This window comes from Staurois parvus, unplaced genomic scaffold (assembly GCF_062004578.1).
Source record: "Staurois parvus isolate SC_StPar_1 unplaced genomic scaffold, SC_StPar_1.0 ptg000634l, whole genome shotgun sequence".
NCBI classification, from domain to species: Eukaryota; Metazoa; Chordata; class Amphibia; order Anura; family Ranidae; genus Staurois; species Staurois parvus.
The window spans coordinates 6,611,151-6,630,378 of NW_028318430.1; the positions used below are offsets into that span (position 1 = coordinate 6,611,151).

Consider the following 19,228-nt stretch of genomic DNA (forward strand, 5'->3'; position numbering starts at 1 on the left):
AACCCTAAAATGTAATTTACTGATCAGAAACTGCCAGGCTTATATGCTGATCCTGTGGCTTTAACACTGAATCATTGACCTGAATCAAGTATGACAATCAGGTCTTCTTACTTTAATCTAGATTGTAAGCTCTAACCAGCAGGGCCCTCTGTTTCCTCTTATACCAAATTGTATTGTAACTGTAATGTCTGCCTTCATTTTGTAAAGTGCTGCGCAAACTGTTGACGTCACATAAATCCTGTATAATAATAATAATAATAATAGTCTGATTTCACTAGCTGTATACTGGCTCCAGGACAGTGAATCAAAGAACTGAACACAAACAGCCATGCACTTGGATTTTTACAATAAGAATAGGTATGGCAAGCAGTGTGTTGATTGCATGTCAGGTTTCCCTTATTAATGAATGGCGCTATTAAAGTATGAAAACATTCATGCCTCACCAATTTCAAATGGCAGCTACTGATCTTCTTCATCAGGATTTATCTTTCTTCACATCTGGCCCAAATCTAGTGCAGTGAACCTATAGAAAGTAAGCAGGGAAAAGGTTTTTCCTTCCGGTTGATGCCTACCTTATGCTATCCAAACCCGCAGTAATATACACCAGCAGCAACAACACTTCTCAGGGAGAACAAGATATGTTCAATGTGGCATGGCAGTTGGCAAGACTTAAATAGTGAACACTTGAAAAGCCTGTGGAAGTATATAATACATGTACTGACCTGCCTTACATACTAGAAAGCTGTAGTTAGGCATTACAGCATTACAAGGAGCTATTTGAGGATGCAAATATAGCACTTTCTTTATCTTTAGGTTGTTGGCTCCAGAGCTTGTATCCTGATCCTAACTGCACAATCTTGTTAATCATTGACTTGGAAAAAGCATTTAGCCAGTGATTCAGAATTCCTGTCCTACATGCTTACACTTGGTCTTTAACTTACAAGACAGGGAAATCATGGTCAGAATTACAGTTGTTCCTTCAGCTTTGCTAGCCCCCAGTGTTCTATCTTTACTTTAAAGTGACAGTCGCTTTTATCCCATCCATACCAGTAAAAGACAGGACATACCCAGCTTTCCAGCTGCCCACACAGCTGAGCTCTCCTTCAATTCTGACAAATATTCTACTAAAATCAACACTAAAACACACATTTCTGGGTATGTTGATCTTCATGGTCTCCCCCTCTGACTTCCACCCATTACAGAATACAGCAGTAAAATGGAGGTCAACAAGAAGAAACAGTAAGATCTGTAAGGGCAACAAGAAAGGTGATTATGGTCTGTCCTTTATAAGTATGGCTGGGTTGAATTATTTTTGCAAAGCTACAGTGCCACATTAACAGAAAACTCGTCTTTATCAAAAAGAAAATCCATAGGAATATAAAACTGGTATACAAGTCAGTCTTAGATTGCCTATTTCAATCAGCAGCGAGCTATAATTTTCTAAACTTCCAACATGTGCCCAATGTAGAAAAGGACATTTTTGGGGTGTACCGTAGGCAGTGAATTTGTCTTACTGCATTTGTCTGGTACCTATTTATGAAGTAAATAGAACACGGATGAAAGTTGCAAATCTGATTTCTTTTTGTGAGAAGGTGAGCAAAACCTTGGACAGGGGTGGCAGTGGATGTTGTATACTTGGATTTTGAAAAAGTGTTTGACACAGTTCCCCACACGTGGCCAATGTGCGAGGTAAAGTCTACAGGCTTGGAAAAACTAGTATGTAAATGCATAGAAAACTGGCTAAAAGATTGTATTCAGAGAGTAGTGATTAATGATTCATACTCTGAATAGTCTAGAGTTGTCAGTGGTGTACCCCAATGTTCAGTGTTGGGACCCTTACTTTTTAATATATTTATAAACAATATAGGGTCTGGGATTATAAATCCCATTTCAAACTTTGCAGATGACACCAAGGTGTGCAGTGGAATAAAGTCCTTACATGAGGTCTCCAACATACAAGCCGACCTCAATGCACTGTTTAATTGGGCAACTATGTGGCAAATGAGGTTTAATGTAGATAAATGTAAGGTTATGCACTTGGCTAAGAATATGAATGCATCAGACATACTAGGGGGAGTACAACTGGGGGAATCAATGGTGAAGGATCTGGGCGTTCTGGTAGATCACAAGCTTAATAATGGCATGCAATCAAAATCAAGAAGTCTTTCTCAACGTCTCTATGACCCTTATTGTGATACAAAACTTTGTTCTTCTTTAATATTCCTCCTCCATATATGGTTAATCCTTCATTCTCCATGTGTCATTCTCAATAAAAAGAAATAAAACTGCCCATAGTGTATTTTCCTCAATTCACTCACACCAATAATAAGGAATGATAAAGTCGGAAGTGACGAAACGCGTCAGTATCTTAGATGAGGTTTTTGAATGCTGAATGCTGATGAGATGTGATATATGCTGTCATATTGCTTTTGTTTGTAAGCTCTTTTAATTAAATAAATAGCTGATTTTATAAAACATACTGCACTATGTCGATCTGTTCTGACCCATGTTATGATGACATTGGAAGCCAGGATATTGCTGATTGAGAAGAGCCATTTATAATCTATGCTGGTGGATTAATGCAGTCCGGAATGGTGCATGGTCTGTGAGGTGGTGGAGAGTGCATTCATACAGCACTAGTGGTTTTTATTGAGAAGTGAGGGGAGCACGAGAGTATATAATTTTGATAAGGGTATTACACTATAATTCACTTTTTTCGGAGGTACATTTCGTACGAAGGAAAGGACGGGATAAAAGACTGAATTGTGGAGAAGTTTGTTGGTGGAATGTGCCTTAAGGCTATTTACAAGTAAACAGAGGGTAAGAGTAAGGATTACAGGCATATAGAAGTGGACACATGGTGGAGTGTTTTAAGCATGATTTTACACTGATTTTGTGAATGCATTCCTTATTGGTGTGAGTGTATTGAGGATGAAACACTATGGTGTCCGTTTATGAACCAGCGTTAAATGATCGCTGCTCAGTTCTCCGGACTTCTCAGAGAACACAGTTCTCCGGACTTCTCAGAGAACACAGTTCTCCGGACTTCTCAGAGAACACAGTTCTCCTGTGAATGCCGTTTATGAAGCGGTGTAGATCAGTTCTCCGAACGAAGGGAGAACGGTCTACAAACACTGGAAAACGGCTGATTTTACTATAATCTTACGAGATTACAGTAAAAGATCACTTTACTAAACAGAGGTAAATTATCTCTGCTTAGTTTGCGGTTCCTCCGATTCTCCAGCTCTGGGCTGGAGAATCTGGAGGGAGAACACAGATCTCCAGTGAAGAGCTGAACATGTTCTCCGCTGATCTCCTGAGTGTCATAAACTGTGAATGACCAGAGAATACAGTAGCTGCGATCCTCTGAATCGCAGCTATTCTCTGTGTCATAAACGGACACCTTAGTGCGGTTTTATTTCTTTTTCTTGAGGGTGACATGTGGAGAATGAAGGATTAACCATATATGGAGGAGGAATATTAAATAAGAACAAATGTTTTGTATCACAGTAAGGGTCATATAGACGTTGAGAAAGACTTCTTGATTTTGATTTTGGACTTTCGGGGGAGAAAGTAATATTCTGGTGTCTAAGGTGTGAATTTACATTTGTGTATGCACTATTAGGGAACACCGGTTTGAATTATTTAATGGCATGCAATGCCAAGCTGCGGTTTCTAAAGTGAGCAAAATTCTCTCTTGTATTAAAAGAGGTATAGACTCCAGAGAGAGAGATATCATATTACCCCTGTACAAATCATTAGTAAGACCTCATCTGGAATATGCAGTTCAGTTTTGGGCACCAATTCACAAAACGAATATTGGGGAACTTGAGAAAGTACAGAGAAGGGCAACCAAACTGATAAGAGGCATGGAGGAGCTCAGCTATAAGGAAAGATTAGAGGAACTGAATGTATTCTCTCTTGAGAAGAGGAGATTAAGGGGGGATATGATCAACATGTATAAATGCATCAGTGGTTCATATAGTGAACTCGGTGTAGAGCTATTCATCCTGAGGTCATCACAGAGGACAAGGGGGCACTCTTTACGTCTGGAGGAAAAGAGATTTAGTCTGCAAATATGGAATGATTTTTTCACAGTAAGAGCTGTGAAAATGTGGAATAGACTCCCTCAAGAGTTGGTTCTGGCCAGCTCAGTGGATTGCTTTAAAAAAGGCCTGGATTGTTTCTTAGATATACAAAATATAACTGGGTACTAACATTTATAGGTAATGTTGATCCAGGGAATATCTGATTGCCTCTCGGGGGATCGGGAAGGAATTTTTTCCCCTGCAGGAGCAATTTGAATTATGCTTTGCTGGTTCTTTTTGCCTTCATCTGGATCAACTGTGGGTATAGGATTATAACTTTTTTTTTTTTTTTTTTTTTTAATGGTTGAACTGGATGGACTTTTGTCTTTTTTCAGCTAGACTATGTAACTATATAAGTTTCAAAAACAAGAATCAGGTAAAATTAATAATGTATTCTAAAACTATTGCTACGTATAGACCCTATATACATATATAGTGTGTGTGTGTGTGTGTGTGTGTGTATATATATGTATGTATATTATTATTATTATTATACAGTATTTATAAAGCGCCAATAGTTCGCTCAGCGCTGTACATTACAAAGGGGGACAGAACATGTGACAGAACAATACCAATACAATGTGATACACGAGGGGTTCGAGGGCCCTGCTCTTTCGAGCTTACAATCTAGGAGGGAGGGGGTGGTGGCACAGGAGGAGATAGCTGTGGGGGATGGGGTGGTAGGAAGAGTGGAGGAGGTCGGCAAGTTAGCAGGGGGTGGGGTAGGCTTCCCTGAAGAGATGGGTTTTCAGGGTGCGCCTAAAGGAGAGAAGAGTAGGTGATAATCTGATGGGTTGGGGCAGGGAGTTCCAGAGGATGGGTGACACCCTGGAGAAGTCCTGGAGGCGGGCATGGGAGGAGGAGACCAGGGAACTAGAGAGAAGGAGGTCTTGTGAGGAGCGGAGTGTGCGTGCTGGGCGGTACTTGGATATTAGGTCAGTGATGTAGTTCGGGGCAGTATGGTGGACAGCTTTGTACGTCAGCGTTAGGATTTTGAATTTGATCCGTTGCGCAATCGGAAGCCAGTGGAGGGATTGGCAGAGGGGGGTGGCGGAGACAGAGCGGTTAGAAAGGTGAATGAGTCTGGCAGCCATATTCAGGATGGACTGAAGCGGGGATAGCCAGCGGCGAGGCAGGCCAGTGAGGAGGGAGTTGCAGTAGTCGAGTCGTGATATGATGAGAGAGTGGATGAGCTGTTTAGTGGTTTCTGGGGTTAGGAACGTGCGGATTTTGGCGATGTTGCGGAGGTGGAGTCTGCACGAGTTTGTTAAAGATTGGACTTGGGGCTGGAAGGATAAGTTGGAGTCCAGAATGACACCCAGTACTCTGGCCTGCAGGGCGGGTTTGATGGTAGCGTTGTTGGATGTGACGGAGAAATCAATGGGGGGTGGTGTCCGGGCTGGGGGGGAAGACAAGAAACTCGGTTTTGGGGAGGTTCAATTTAAGGAAGTGGAGCGACATCCAGTCTGATATGTCGCTCAGTAGGTGTGTGATTCGGGCTGAGACCAAGGGGGTGAGGTGGGGGGTTGAGAGATAGATTTGTGTGTCGTCGGCATAGAGGTGGTAGTTGAAGCCGTGAGAGTGTATGAGTTGGCCAAGGGAGGAGGTATAGATGGAAAAGAGAAGGGGCCCAAGGACAGAGCCTTGAGGGACCCCAACAGAGAGGGGGAGGTGGTAGCATTATAGGTAACGCTGAAGGAGCGTTGTGACAGGTAGGATGAGAGCCAGGAGAGAGCAGAGTCTCTGAGGCCGAGGGAGTGTAGTTTTTTGAGGAGGAGGGGGTGGTCGACTGTGTCGAAGGCCGCAGAGAGGTCAAGGAGTAGGAGCACTGAATAGTGGCCATTAGCTTTGGCGGTTAGCAGGTCGTTGGTGAGTTTGAGTAAGGCGGTTTCGGTGGAGTGTAGGGGACGGAAGCCGGACTGTAGGGGATCGAGGAGGTTGTTGTCGTTGAGGTGAGAGCATAGGCGGGTGTAGACTAGGCGCTCGAGGAGTTTAGATGTAAATGGGAGCAGGGAGATGGGTCTGAGGTTGTTCGGGTCATTGGGGTCCAGGGAGGGCTTTTTAAGTATGGGGGTGATGTGTGCATGTTTCAGAGGGGAGGGGAAAGTGCCTGAGGAGAGGGAGAGATTGAAGATGTGGGTGAGGGAGCGTAGGATGGAGGAGGAGGAAGGTCGTAGGAGTTGTGAGGGGATAGGGTCGAGGGGGCAGGTGGTGAGGCGGGCATCAGAGAGGATCTTGGAGACTTCCTCGATGGTAGTAAGGTCAAAGGTGCGGAGTGTGGGGGGAGCTTCAGTATGAGGAATGTAGGGTGGGGTGGAAGAGGAGGTCAGAGCAGTGGTGGGGCCATGGGAGAGGGGTGATGAGGGGGTAGCTGAGTGAGGGTGAAGGGGGTTGGAGAGAGTTTGAGCAGCGACGAAGTCCCTGCGGGTTATGTCGAGGGGGAGGGGGGATGAGGGGGTAGCTGTGTGAGAGGGGACGGGTTGAGAGGGTGTGTGAGTTGCGGCAATGTCCTTGCGAATTGTGTCAATCTTGTTTTTGAAGTGATTGGCAATCTCAAGGGCAGTGAGTGATGTGCTGGGTGGAGGGGGGGTGGAGAGAGTAGAGAGTTGAAGGCAGAGAAGAGTCGGCGAGGATTGGAGGAGAGGGCCTTGATGAGGGTCAAGAAGTAGGCCTGTTTGGCAGCATGGAGGGAGGAGGTGTAGGTGTGGAAGGCAGATTTGTAGCGGGTAAAGGCTTGTTGGGATTTGGTTTTGCGCCATAGTCGCTCCAGGGCACGACTGTGTCGTTTGAGGGTTTTGGTATGATCAGTCTGCCAGGGCTGGAGCGGTCGGGGTCTGATGTTGCGTGTGGTTAAAGGCGCTAGTGAGTCAAGGGCTGTTGAGAGCGCATTGTTGTAGGCGGTCAAAGCCAAGTCGGGGCAGGACAGGGGGAGGATGCGGTCGTGGAGTTGATCAGCTGCAGAGTGGAGGGAGGCAGGGTTAAGGTTGCGGAGGTTACGGCTGGTAGTAGTGTGACATTTGGAGGGGTAGGCGTTGGAGGACGAGGAGATAGAGAAGGTGATCAGGTTGTGGTCAGAGAGAGGGAAGGGGGTGTTAGTGAGGTTGTGGGGAGCGCAGCGGTTGGAGAAGACAAGGTCGAGGATATTTCCGTCGGAGTGGGTGGTGGATTGTATGCACTGTGCAAGTGCAAAGGAGGAGGTTAGGTGGAGGAGACGGGCTGTGTCTGGGTTGTCGAGGTTGACAGGGATGTTGAAATCCCCAAGGATGATGGTGGGTAGCTCAGAGGAGAGGAAGAAGGGTAGCCAGGAGGAGAAGTCATCCAGGAAGCGGGGTATGGATCCAGGAGGCCGGTATACCACAGCAATCTTCAGGGGGGTTGGGGAGAATAGTCGGACGCAGTGTATATATATATATATATTTATTTATTTATTATAGGTACTTCTATAGCGCTGTCAATTTACGCAGCGCTTTACATATATATTGTATATTCACATCAGTCCCTAACCCTCAAGGGGCGTACAATTTATTATTTATATATATATATATATATATATATATATATATATATATATATATATATATATATATATATATATATATATATATATATAATCTCTGGTCATAGCTATTTTTGACAATCCAGTATGAGCGTACTTGAAAAATCTCCTTTCATGTTGGCAGTTATGCCTGTCTGCTGCCCATTTTTTTCCTCACGTTCCTAGATTCTCTTCTGTTTACTTTCAATTTCTAAGGACTACTTATCCTACCTGCATGCAGTGATACCTGTACTGGCTCCGCTTCCTGAAACTCCTCCTTCCATCACCTCTGTATTGGAAGACAGTCTCTGTGAATCCTCACAGAGTAAGTTTACAAACTTCAAGGTCATTCAGAGTAATAGGAGTAGGCTATAAATATATGAAATAAAAATTCCAACTACTTGATGCGGTTGCATTTTGTCAATTATGTTCTTATCACCACGTGTGTATATCCCTTCACCAGCATTCATATATTCTCACCTTAAATTTTGACCCAAATGTTAGGTCTCATGTGCCTGCCCAATAAAGTGGGGTGGCCCAGTCACAGCAATCACATAGTAAACAATGGAAACTGAAAGTAAGCATCGGTTCTCTCTATTCTTACTGTGAGAGCAGAGAGAACTGTTGCTGCAACCTGTGATTGTACAGCAGCCTGTCTTAGTGCATGTACACTCACAGATTGCAGTGCCAGCCTGCTCCAGTGTCCCTGATCACTACCCCAGTGTAGTAGTAATAAAGAGTGTAACCAGCACCTGTCACCTGTCCCAGTGTCACCAGTGCTCACAGTTATACCACCATACCAATGTCCTGATTACTCCATACCAGAGTTCTGATCACCGCCATACCAGCCTCCTGATCACCACCATACCCCCAAACCAACATCCTGATCACCGTCATACCCCATACCAGCATCCTGATCAACGCCATACGCCATGCCAGTGTCCTGATCACCACCATACTTCATACCAGAGTCCTGATCACCATCATACCCCATAGCAACGCCCTGATCACCATCATACCCCATATCAGCATCCTGATCACTGCCATACCAGCACCGTGATCACCATCACACGCCATACCAGCACCCTGATCACTGAAAAACGCAATACCAGTGTCCTGGTCACCACCATACCTCATATCAGCATCTTGATCAATTTTCAAATATATATACTATATACCATAGTTTGTAGACCCTATAACTTTCACACAGACTAAATAATATACACTGTTTTGGGTTATTTTTTTACCAAAAAATATAGCAGAATACATTTTGGCTTAATTTTATGAAGAAAGGTTATTTATTATCATCAAAATAAATCTTTACAGCTATATGTGCTACAATCAAATGTCATAGATCACTGTGCATAATAAACCAAATACATATTCGAGATCAAATAAATAAAAAAATAGTCAAGTCCACTGAATCATATACCACCACATGACTGACATAAATTGTTTGTAAATCAAACACACACACACACACACACAAAAAGGATGCTTCCATGCAACCTTGTGTTCTTGTACTATTCTCCAGAGCTCCTCCACCACCAACACAGAGAACTCACCAGATGGATATGACTACCCACTACAGGTCAGTCATAATACGCTTACTGTATTCATATGGAACCATCCAACACATCTTAGGATAGGATGTCCCACTTATCCTCCAACTATATGCATCATACCACATGAAAGAGGGAGTAAAGAGAGATTGCCATAGTGTAAAACCTTAAAGTTCTTTTATTAGGTAAAGGCAATGTAGTCCACACATCTAGTGCTATCCCAGCACTGAGGTAAATACGCATGTAAATCCAAACACTCCGCACCCACTCCAAAGAGTATTCAGTCCCGGTGTATAGCACCAGCTGGTGCAGCGTGCGGGATGACAACACATCCTGGCCCGCCCCAACGTGGCGTTTCGTCATATGGACATTTTAAAGAGGTGTGTCAGGAAGCTGTCATCCCCATCTTTATACCACATGGTTAACTCTCCATGTACTCCTTCCAATGTTTATACAAACATATTGAAATATGTATGTGGGTTCATCTAAAGCGCTATGCTGACTGTGTCAGCGCTACTTATCTCTGTCCTCTTAAATTATTAAAATGTATATGCATTACAATGCATGGCCAGCATGTTATATACACATATGTAAAATATCACCAAAAGTAAGCTCCATCTGTTTTTTAAAAAAAAGTTACAATTTGAATTTGGGTATAGTATTGCATGACCGCACAGTTGTCATTCAAAGTGTGACGATGCTGAAAGCTGAAAATTGGCCTGGCCTGGAACTTGAGGTGGTTAAGGAACCAGGGGCGGACTGACCATTTGGAAACTCGGGCACTGCCCGAGGGCCCGGGGTCAGTAGGGGGCCCCATGAGATGCCCCTGGTAACTTTTTCATAGGCTTTTTTGAGTTTGGGCAAGGACACAGGGGCCCCATGATCCCCTATTGCCCAGGGGGCCCAATGAGTTGTCAGTCCGCCATGGCAGTTAGTTTCTTCTGCTGAAAGCGAGGAGAGCAGTGGAGGGAATTGGCGAGTGCTGTCCAGAGCAGAGGCCCCCACCTCCATCTTGAATATTCTGGCCATATGCGAACACTCCAGGTGGGATCTGAAAGAGAACCAGATCTTGCCCAATTCAGCCCTAGAAGTGGGGACAGATTGGTTGAAAAAAAAGGGGGGCAGTTGCATTTTTTATTTATTTTATTTCAGGTACTTATATAGTGCCGTCAATTTACACAGCGCTTTACACATACATATTTTATGCATCAATATTTGAACAACTGCTTATCAAATGCATATTTTTAGATGAAAAAGTACACCAACATTAATTTTGGTGCACACAAACCAAATATAATGTTTTTTCAATAAACTTGTAAAATGACAAAAAAATTACAGTAGCCGAAATTGTCCATAGCAAATATTTTAAAAGCCTTTACAGGTAACCAGTTTAGGGTTCAACTGTAAATTATGGGGCTAAAATTACTGCTCTCACTCCGACATTCAAGGCAATACCTCACATGGTGCAATTGCTGTTTACATACTGTACATGTGCATACCCCTCACATGTGTTTGCATTCAAGTGTGTGCGGAGATGGTGGTGCTGTTACATTTTTAAAATTATTTTTATTTTACTACAATTTTTTTGCTTTTTCTCATGCAACTTATTTGCTATCATAATGGGGCTAACAAGCCACCTACAGTTGTGTTCAAAATAATAGCAGTCAGACATCACTAACCTGATCAATCACTGTTTTTGGTAGAAATGATATTTCTCCATGGCAAATAATTTACTATCAGGTGTAGTAGAGTAATAGAAATCCAACAGACCCAACAGTCATGACATGCATGCTGCTGATTCTGTGTAATTGAATCACTAATTGAAAGGGGCATGTTCAAAATAATAGCAGTGTGGAGTTCTATTAGTGAGGTCATTCTTTCTTTGAAAAACATGTGGCAATTATTGCCCTTATTTAAGGAAGGAAGGCAGCAAATGTTGTACATGCTGGTTACAGTGCATTTCTCTCTGAAATTCTGAGGAAAATGGGTCATTCCAGACATTGTTCAGAATAACAGCGTACCTTGATTAAAAAGTTGATTGGAGAGGGGAAAACATATAAAGAAGTGCAGAAAATGATAGGCTGCTCAGCTAAAATGATCGCAAATGCTTTAAAATGGCAACCAAAACTTGAAAGACGTGGAAGAAAGCAAAAAACTACCATTCGAATGGATAGAAGAATAGCCAAAATGGCAAGGACTCAGCCAACAATCAGCTCCAGGAAGATCAAAGAAGGTCTAAAGTTACCTGTGAGTACTGTTACAATTAGAAGACGCCTATGTGAAGCCAAGCTATCTGCAAGAAGCCCCCGCAAAGTCTCACTGTTGAAAAAAAGACGTGCTGAAGAGGTTACAATTTGCCAAAGAGCACATTGACTGGCCTAAAGAGAAATGGCGCAACATTTTGTGGACTGATGAAAGTAAGATTGTTCTTTTTGGGTCTAGTGGCCGGAGACAGTTTGTCTGACGACCCCCAAACACTGAATTCAAGCCACAGTACACTGTGAAGACAGTGAGGAATGGTTGCGCAAGCATCATGATATGGGGATGTTTCTCATACTACGGTGTTGGGCCTATTTATCGCATACCAGGGATCATGGATCAGTTTGAATACATCAGAATACTTGAAGAGGTCATGCTGCCTTATGCTGGAGAGGAAATGCCCTTGAAATGGGTGTTCCAACAAGACAATGACCCCAAACACACCAGTAAACGTGCAACATCTTGGTTCCAGACCAACAAGATTGACGTTATGGAGTGGCCAGCCCAATCCCCGGATCTTAATCCAATAGAAAACTTGTGGGGTGACATCAAAAATGCAGTTTCTGAGGCAAAACCAAGAAATAGAGAAGAACTGTGGAATGTAGTCCAATCATCCTGGGCTGGAATACCTGTTCACAGGTGCCAGAAGTTGGTTGACTCCATGCAACACAGATGTACAGCAGTTCTCAGAAACAGTGCCTATACAACTAAATGTTCATTAAGTGATTCAAAGGAAAGAAAAATCTTCAAACATTTTTCAGTTTATATAGTGAATGTTTGAGTTTGTAAAAAAGAATACAAACACTGTTATTCTTTTGAACAGTCTAATATTCACTTTTCTTCAATTTTTTTTAGAGGAACAACACAAATTTGATATATTTTTCTTCATGTTTTGATTTGGAATAGAATGTGTAGTGTTCCCAATGCATTTGTGTGTATGGAAATAAACGCTATTAGAAGGATTTCGAGCTTTATTCACTTTTTTCAACACACGGCTATTATTTTGATCACAACTGTATGTGATAGCATGGGCAAATGACTGGCCCTCTTTATGTAGACATCAGGGTTCTAATTAGACCCGCAATGTCTCCCCTGCACCTAATCAAGTACAGATTGTGACAGTTATGAACCTAGTACACACATAACTTCCAGGTTCATTCATTGAACAAAATGGGCATTTTACTGTGGCCCCTCCCTCCTCAGAGTAACAGGAGAGCCTGGCAACTACTGGAGGGAGGGGGCGCAGCACCTTTACGGTACTGTAAATGTGACCAGGTAGCTCTATAGCTGCACGAATCACATGAAAGCTGATCGCCAACTGAAAAAAAAAACAAAATACAAAGCTCACGGCTGCAGCAGCAAGCTTGTTTTAACCCCTTGAATACCAGGACATTTCTAAGGGTTCACAGCAGAACACAGTGTGGGAAACCAACCCCAAACACAGGTTGCAAATGCATTGCATTTGCCTGTACCAGATCACATGGTAGAGTAGTACTATATGATGGGATATCAAACGAATGGGCTGAAATCACACTGCACGTTGATTACATGTGAATAGCACAGGAATGCACAGCGTGTTCCTGTGCGATTCATGGTGTGAACTGGCCCCTAAATGTACCTTGGTAGACAAGGGGTTAAAGAGTCATTTCATCAATAACGGACATTAAAGTGTTACTAAACCCAGGACCCTGCATTCACTATGTGGTCTCTTACAGTACACAGAACATGGAAATGCAATTATTTTTGTAAATATAAACTGCTGAATACCTTTTCGCATTAGCAGTTACAGCAGTCTTGTTTTCTATCAGTGTCCAGCTGAGCACTGGGTAATCTTGTAGGAGTTCTTTTCATTGTCCTCAGACTGTTCTATGAGGCTGCATAACCCCTGACCCTGCCTGGAAAGTGCTGACTGGCCCTATGCCAATCACATGCACCCCCCCTCCCAAACAAAAAACAAAAGATCTAGCAACACACACCAAACTGAGCATGTGCAGAGTGACTAGTGACTCCTAGAACTCTGTACTATCAGTAGATGGACTGGGGACAGTACAAGAGGAGGAAGAGCAGCCTTTTTACACAGTGTGGAAGATTAACTCCTTAGGTTCCACAGTGAGTATAACAAGCATGCTTTACTGCATATACAGACTGATTGTACTCAGTATATGAAGAGAGGGACGAGCGCTGGATATGATGGGATTCAAGCTGCTCGCATATAGGTAAACCTCGTATACCCCCTTCATCAAAAGTCAAATACAAACAATGCAGCGCTTGAGTGTATAATACAGGGAATTCGCATGAATAGCAGATTAAATGTTCATATTTCAACATGCACCAGATTCCACATTCTAAAATTGTTAAAAGCAATAATCAGATGAGTAATGCAGATCTATCCGACTAATCAAGGTGCATATAGTGATGGTGATGCTAAAATCATAAGTTCTGTGATGTATCCAAAAGAAATCCGTGACTTCCGTGATAGGGGTATTAGACTGATTGTACTGTTGTGGGTTTAATAACACTTTAAGAAACATTGCACCTATAATGGTTATTTTAATCAAATAAATATTATGAGACAAATCCTCCAGTATGCTTTCGCAAAAAACAGTGGTGCAAGATTTTCAGTAATACAGTTTGTTGGGTTTCTGCTATTCAAAGCTTGTTGAAATTTCCTGACAACTGTGCGTATGAAAACCATTAAGGTCTGTAGCAAGATCCATCCAGAATTCCTAGCTTAATTACAGAGCAGTGCAACAGATAAGACACTCCATCAAAGCATTACCACATTTCATGTTGGAAAAAGTAAAAAAAAAAACCCAAACCTTTCTAAGGCAGAACTTAAAGTGTCGCTAATCCCAGAACCCTGCATTCACTACAGTCAGGTCCATAAATATTGGGACATCGACACAATTCTAACATTTTTGGCTCTATACACCACCACAATGAATTTGAAATGAAATGAACAATATGTGCTTTAACTGCAGACTGTCAGCTTTAATTTGAGGGTATTTACATCCAAATCAGGTGAACAGTGTAGGAATTACAACAATTTGCATATGTGTCTCCCACTTGTTAAGGGACCAAAAGTAATGGGACAATAATAATAATCATAAATCAAACTTTCACTTTTTAATACTTGGTTGCAAATCCTTTGCAGTCAATTACAGCCTGAAGTCTGGAACGCATAGACATCCCCAGACGCTGGGTTTCATCCCTGGTGATGCTCTGCCAGGCCTCTACTGCAACTGTCTTCAGTTCCTGCTTGTTCTTGGGGCATTTTCCCTTCAGTTTTGTCTTCAGCAAGTGAAATGCATGCTCAATCGGATTCAGGTCAGGTGATTGACTTGGCCATTGCATAACATTCCACTTCTTTCCCTTAAAAAACTCTTTGGTTGCCTTTGCAGTATGCTTTGGGTCATTGTCCATCTGCACTGTGAAGCGGCGTCCAATGAGTTCTGAAGCATTTGGCTGAATATGAGCAGATAATATTCCCGAAACACTTCACAATTCATCCTGCTGCTTTTGTCAGCAGTCACATCATCAATAAATACAAGAGAACCAGTTCCATTGGCAGCCATACATGCCCACGCCATGACACTACCACCACCATGCTTCACTGATGAGGTGGTATGCTTAGGATCATGAGCAGTTCCTTTCCTTCTCCATACTCTTCTCTTCCCATCACTCTGGTACAAGTTGATCTTGGTCTCATCTGTCCATAGGATGTTGTTCCAGAACTGTGAGGGCTTTTTTAGATGTCGTTTGGCAAACTCTAATCTGGCCTTCCTGTTTTTGAGGCTCACCAATGGTTTACATCTTGTGGTGAACCCTCTGTATTCACTCTGGTGAAGTCTTCTCTTGATTGTTGACTTTGACACACGTACACCTACCTCCTGGAGAGTGTTCTTGATCTGGGAAGGGTGTTTTCTTCATCAGGGAAAGAATGCTTCGGTCATCCACCACAGTTGTTTTCTGTGGTCTTCCAGGTCTTTTGGTGTTGCTGAGCTCACCGGTGCGTTTCTTCTTTTTAAGAATGTTTCAAACAGTTGTTTTGGCCATGCCTAATATTTTTGCTATCTCTCTGATGGGTTTGTTTTGTTTTTTCAGCCTAATGATGGCTTGCTTCACTGATAGTGACAGCTCTTTGGATCTCATCTTGAGAGTTGACAGCAACAGATTCCAAATGCAAATAGCACACTTGAAATGAACTCTGGACCTTTTATCTGCTCATTGTAATTGGGATAATGAGGGAATAACACACACCTGGCCATGGAACAGCTGAGAAGCCAATTGTCCCATTACTTTTGGTCCCTTAACAAGTGGGAGGCACATATGCAAACTGTTGTAATTCCTACACCGTTCACCTGATTTGGATGTAAATACCCTCAAATTAAAGCTGACAGTCTGCAGTTAAAGCACATCTTGATTGTTTCATTTCAAATCCATTGTGGTGGTGTATAGAGCCAAAAATGTTAGAATTGTGTCGATGTCCCAATATTTATGGACCTGACTGTATATGTGGTCTCCCACAGCACACACAACATGGAAATGTAATTATTTTAGTAAATATAAACGTCTAAATTCCTTTTCTCATCAGCAGTTACAGCAGTCTTGTGACTTCTATTAGTGTCCAGCAGAGCACTGGTTAAAGCTTGTAGGTGTGTTCTTTCTGCTCTAGGAGGATGCAGAACTCCTGACCTCTATCTGAACAGTGCTGATTGGCCCTGCGCTGATCACATGCCCCCTCCCAAGAAAAAAAAAAACCCTCTCTAGTAATACACACCAAACTGAGCATGTGCAGAGTGTCTACCACAATATGTCTTATCAGGTAATAAGAGGGGGACACTGGAAGAAGGGGAGGATCAGAGAAGACAGGATCAAACAGCCTTTTTACACAATGCAGTCAACTAACCTTTAGGTTTCACAGTTGGTAGAGAAAGCATGTTTAATGCATATACAGACTGATTTTACTGTTGTGGATTTAGTAACATTTAAGCAACTTCCATTTGAGAGGGGTTTATTTTAATGACCTGAAATATAGCAAAGTGTTAATAAACCCACATCATTAAAAATTGTCACTATAAGCTGTTCATACTCGCTCAATCACTACGGGATTCGTTTTCTGTATTCTGCAACAAACATGGTTTATTCTGCTGTTCACTGTCCCTCCCTCCTTTTCTATGTCCCAGCTGCTGCCTGAAACTGTGTAGACCAACCATTGCCACATTTACTGAGCATGCTCCAGTTTCCGTTCCCTTCTAAACTGTTCCATTTCCTCCTTTTTCTTATTTGTGCGGCCCACGTGACTATAAAATCACATATGTGGGCGTATACACTTCAGATAAATGACAGCCCACTCCCTCCCTCCTCCATGCCCACTAAATACAATGGGGGGTGGGATATTACTTGTTGATTGATGGAGACCTCACCTCTCTGTAATTCTAATCACATACAAACAATAGACAGGCTGGAGGGGTGTGAAGCAGGTTGTGATTGGCAGAACCTCCCACTAGATAGCAAACACCATGTTTCTGCACAAAAATAAGGATCAAATACATACAGCAGCTAAAATACGTATTGAACACATCACCTTTTTTTCTCAGTAAATATATTTCTAAAGGTGCTATTGACAACCCATGCAATCCATACATACAAAGAAACCAAAACAAATAAGGTCAGAAATTAAGTTATGTGTAATAAAATGGAATGACACATACCAATTCAATACTTGGCACAAAATCCTTTGATGGTAATGACAGCTTCAAGACGCCTCCTGTATGGAGAAACTAGTTGCATGCATTGCTGAGATGTGATTTTGGCCCGTTCTTCCACATAGTCTTTAAATCTTGAAGGTTCCTTGGGCCTCTTCTATGAACTCTGATCTTTAGTTCTTTCCATTGATTTTTTTCTATTGGATTCATGACAGGTAATTGACTGGGCCAATCTAGCAGTTTTATTTTCTCTTTGAAACCAGTTGAGAGTTTCCTTGGCTTTGTGTTTGGGATCATTGTTTTGCTGAAATTTCCACCCTCGTTTCATCTATATCATCCTGGCAGATGGCAGCATATTATTATCAAGAATGTTTTGGTACATTTTCCCATTCATCTTTCCTTCAAGAACATGAAATTTGCCAGTACTGTATGCTGAAAAACAGCCCCACACCATATTCCCACCTCCAAACTTCAAGGTTGGTATGGTGTATTTGGGGAGATGTTCAGTGCCATTTGACCTCAAACATGATGTATATTATAGCATCAAAGTTCAGTTTTGGTCGCATCTGTCCACACTATATTCTCCCAGTATTTCACAAGCTTGTCTAAATGTTGTGGAGCAAACTTTAAACAAGCTTCAAAATGCTTTTTCTTCAGCAGTGGAGTCTTGCATGGTGAGCGTGCATACAGGCCATGGAAGTTGAGTGCATTACTTTGAAACAATTTCAGGTCTTTGTGAAGCTCTCCGCAAGTGGTCCTGGGCTCTTGGACAACTCTGAGAACTCTTTTCACTCCACTGTCAGAAATCTTGAGAGGAGCACCTGGCCGTGACTGGTTTATGATGAAATGATGTTCTTTTCACTTCCGGATTATGGCCCCAACAGTGCTTACTGGAACTATCAGAAGTTTATAAATCCTTCTGTAACCAATGCCATCAGTATGTTTTGCATTAATAAGGTTGCAAAGGTCTGGAGAGAGCTCTTTGCTTTTACCCATCATGAAATATTTTTTGTGTGACACCTTGGTAATGTTGGACACCTTGGTTTTTATAGGCCATCAGTTGAGACTGAACCAGCTGATATTAATTTGCACAGAGCACAGACAAGGGGCAGGGTTACTTTCTAATTACTGAGACTTCAGCTGGGTTCTTGGCTTTCCGTTCCTTTTTGTAAATTCCTTTCTTCATGTGTTCAATACGTTTCCCTGTGTCATTCCATTTTATTACCCATAACTTAACCACTTGCCCTCCAGAGGATTTACCCCCCTTCCTGACCAGGGCATTTTTTATGTTACAGCGCTGCGTTACTTTAACGGATAATTGTGTAGTCGTGCAACGCTGCACCCAAATTAAATTTACGTCCTTTTTTTCCCCACGAATTGAGCTTTCTTTCGGTGGTATTTGATCGTCTGTGTGTTTTTTTTATTGCTTTTTATGTCTTTGCTAAAAAAAAAAAAAAAATCCCAATACATGTAAATTAATTAGTTTACGTGAAAGTTGTAGTGTTTACAAATGACAGCATATATAAATGGGATTTTTAAATATTTAAAAAAATTTTTACTAGTAAAGGCAGCGATCAGTGACTTATAGCGGGACTGCGGTAGGCATTCTGACACTGGGGGGAACTGACTGTGTCACTGACGTCCTCAGTGGCCCATGCTAATAAGCACTGACACTGTACTAAGGACACTGGGCAGGAAGGGGTTAACACGTGGGGCGATCAAAGAGTTAACTGTGTGCTGTTTTACTAGGGGCTGTGTCTGTGTACGTCACTGTAAGCACACTGTTTTGCATGGTTGGGCTAAGCACAGCCATGCAAACTAGTGTGTACAAGCCGACAGGGAGGAGAACGATTTTGTTTAATAATAGTTCCCCCCCCGTCAGAGATGCTCGGCAATATCACCAGGTGCCAGCAAACAATCACCAGCCGAGACCCAGTGACCTGTAGCCATATATCAGCTATGGGGCAGATGGGAAGGGGTTAATTTCTGAACTTGTTTGTTTGGGTTTCTTTGTATGTATGGATTGCATGGGTTGTTACCGATGTGGTGAAAATTTCATGGCAATAGCACCTTTAG

General features: G+C 42.4%; 2 protein-coding genes across 2 annotated transcripts in view; one reads left to right on the forward strand and one right to left on the reverse strand.

Moving 5' to 3' along the window:
- The window catches only part of LOC149449247 (cohesin subunit SA-2-like), a 168,892-nt gene that overhangs the window by 121,069 nt on the left and 28,595 nt on the right, over positions 1-19,228 (forward strand). The window lies entirely within an intron of this gene.
- Positions 468-19,228, reverse strand: part of LOC149449248 (serine/threonine-protein phosphatase 2A regulatory subunit B'' subunit beta-like) — a 107,886-nt gene continuing 89,125 nt past the window's right edge. Inside the window, exon 14 of the mRNA XM_089693534.1 lies at positions 468-523. Coding sequence (XP_089549660.1) covers positions 493-523 — 31 coding nt within the window. The 3' untranslated portion in view covers positions 468-492. The remainder of the gene's footprint in view (positions 524-19,228) is intronic.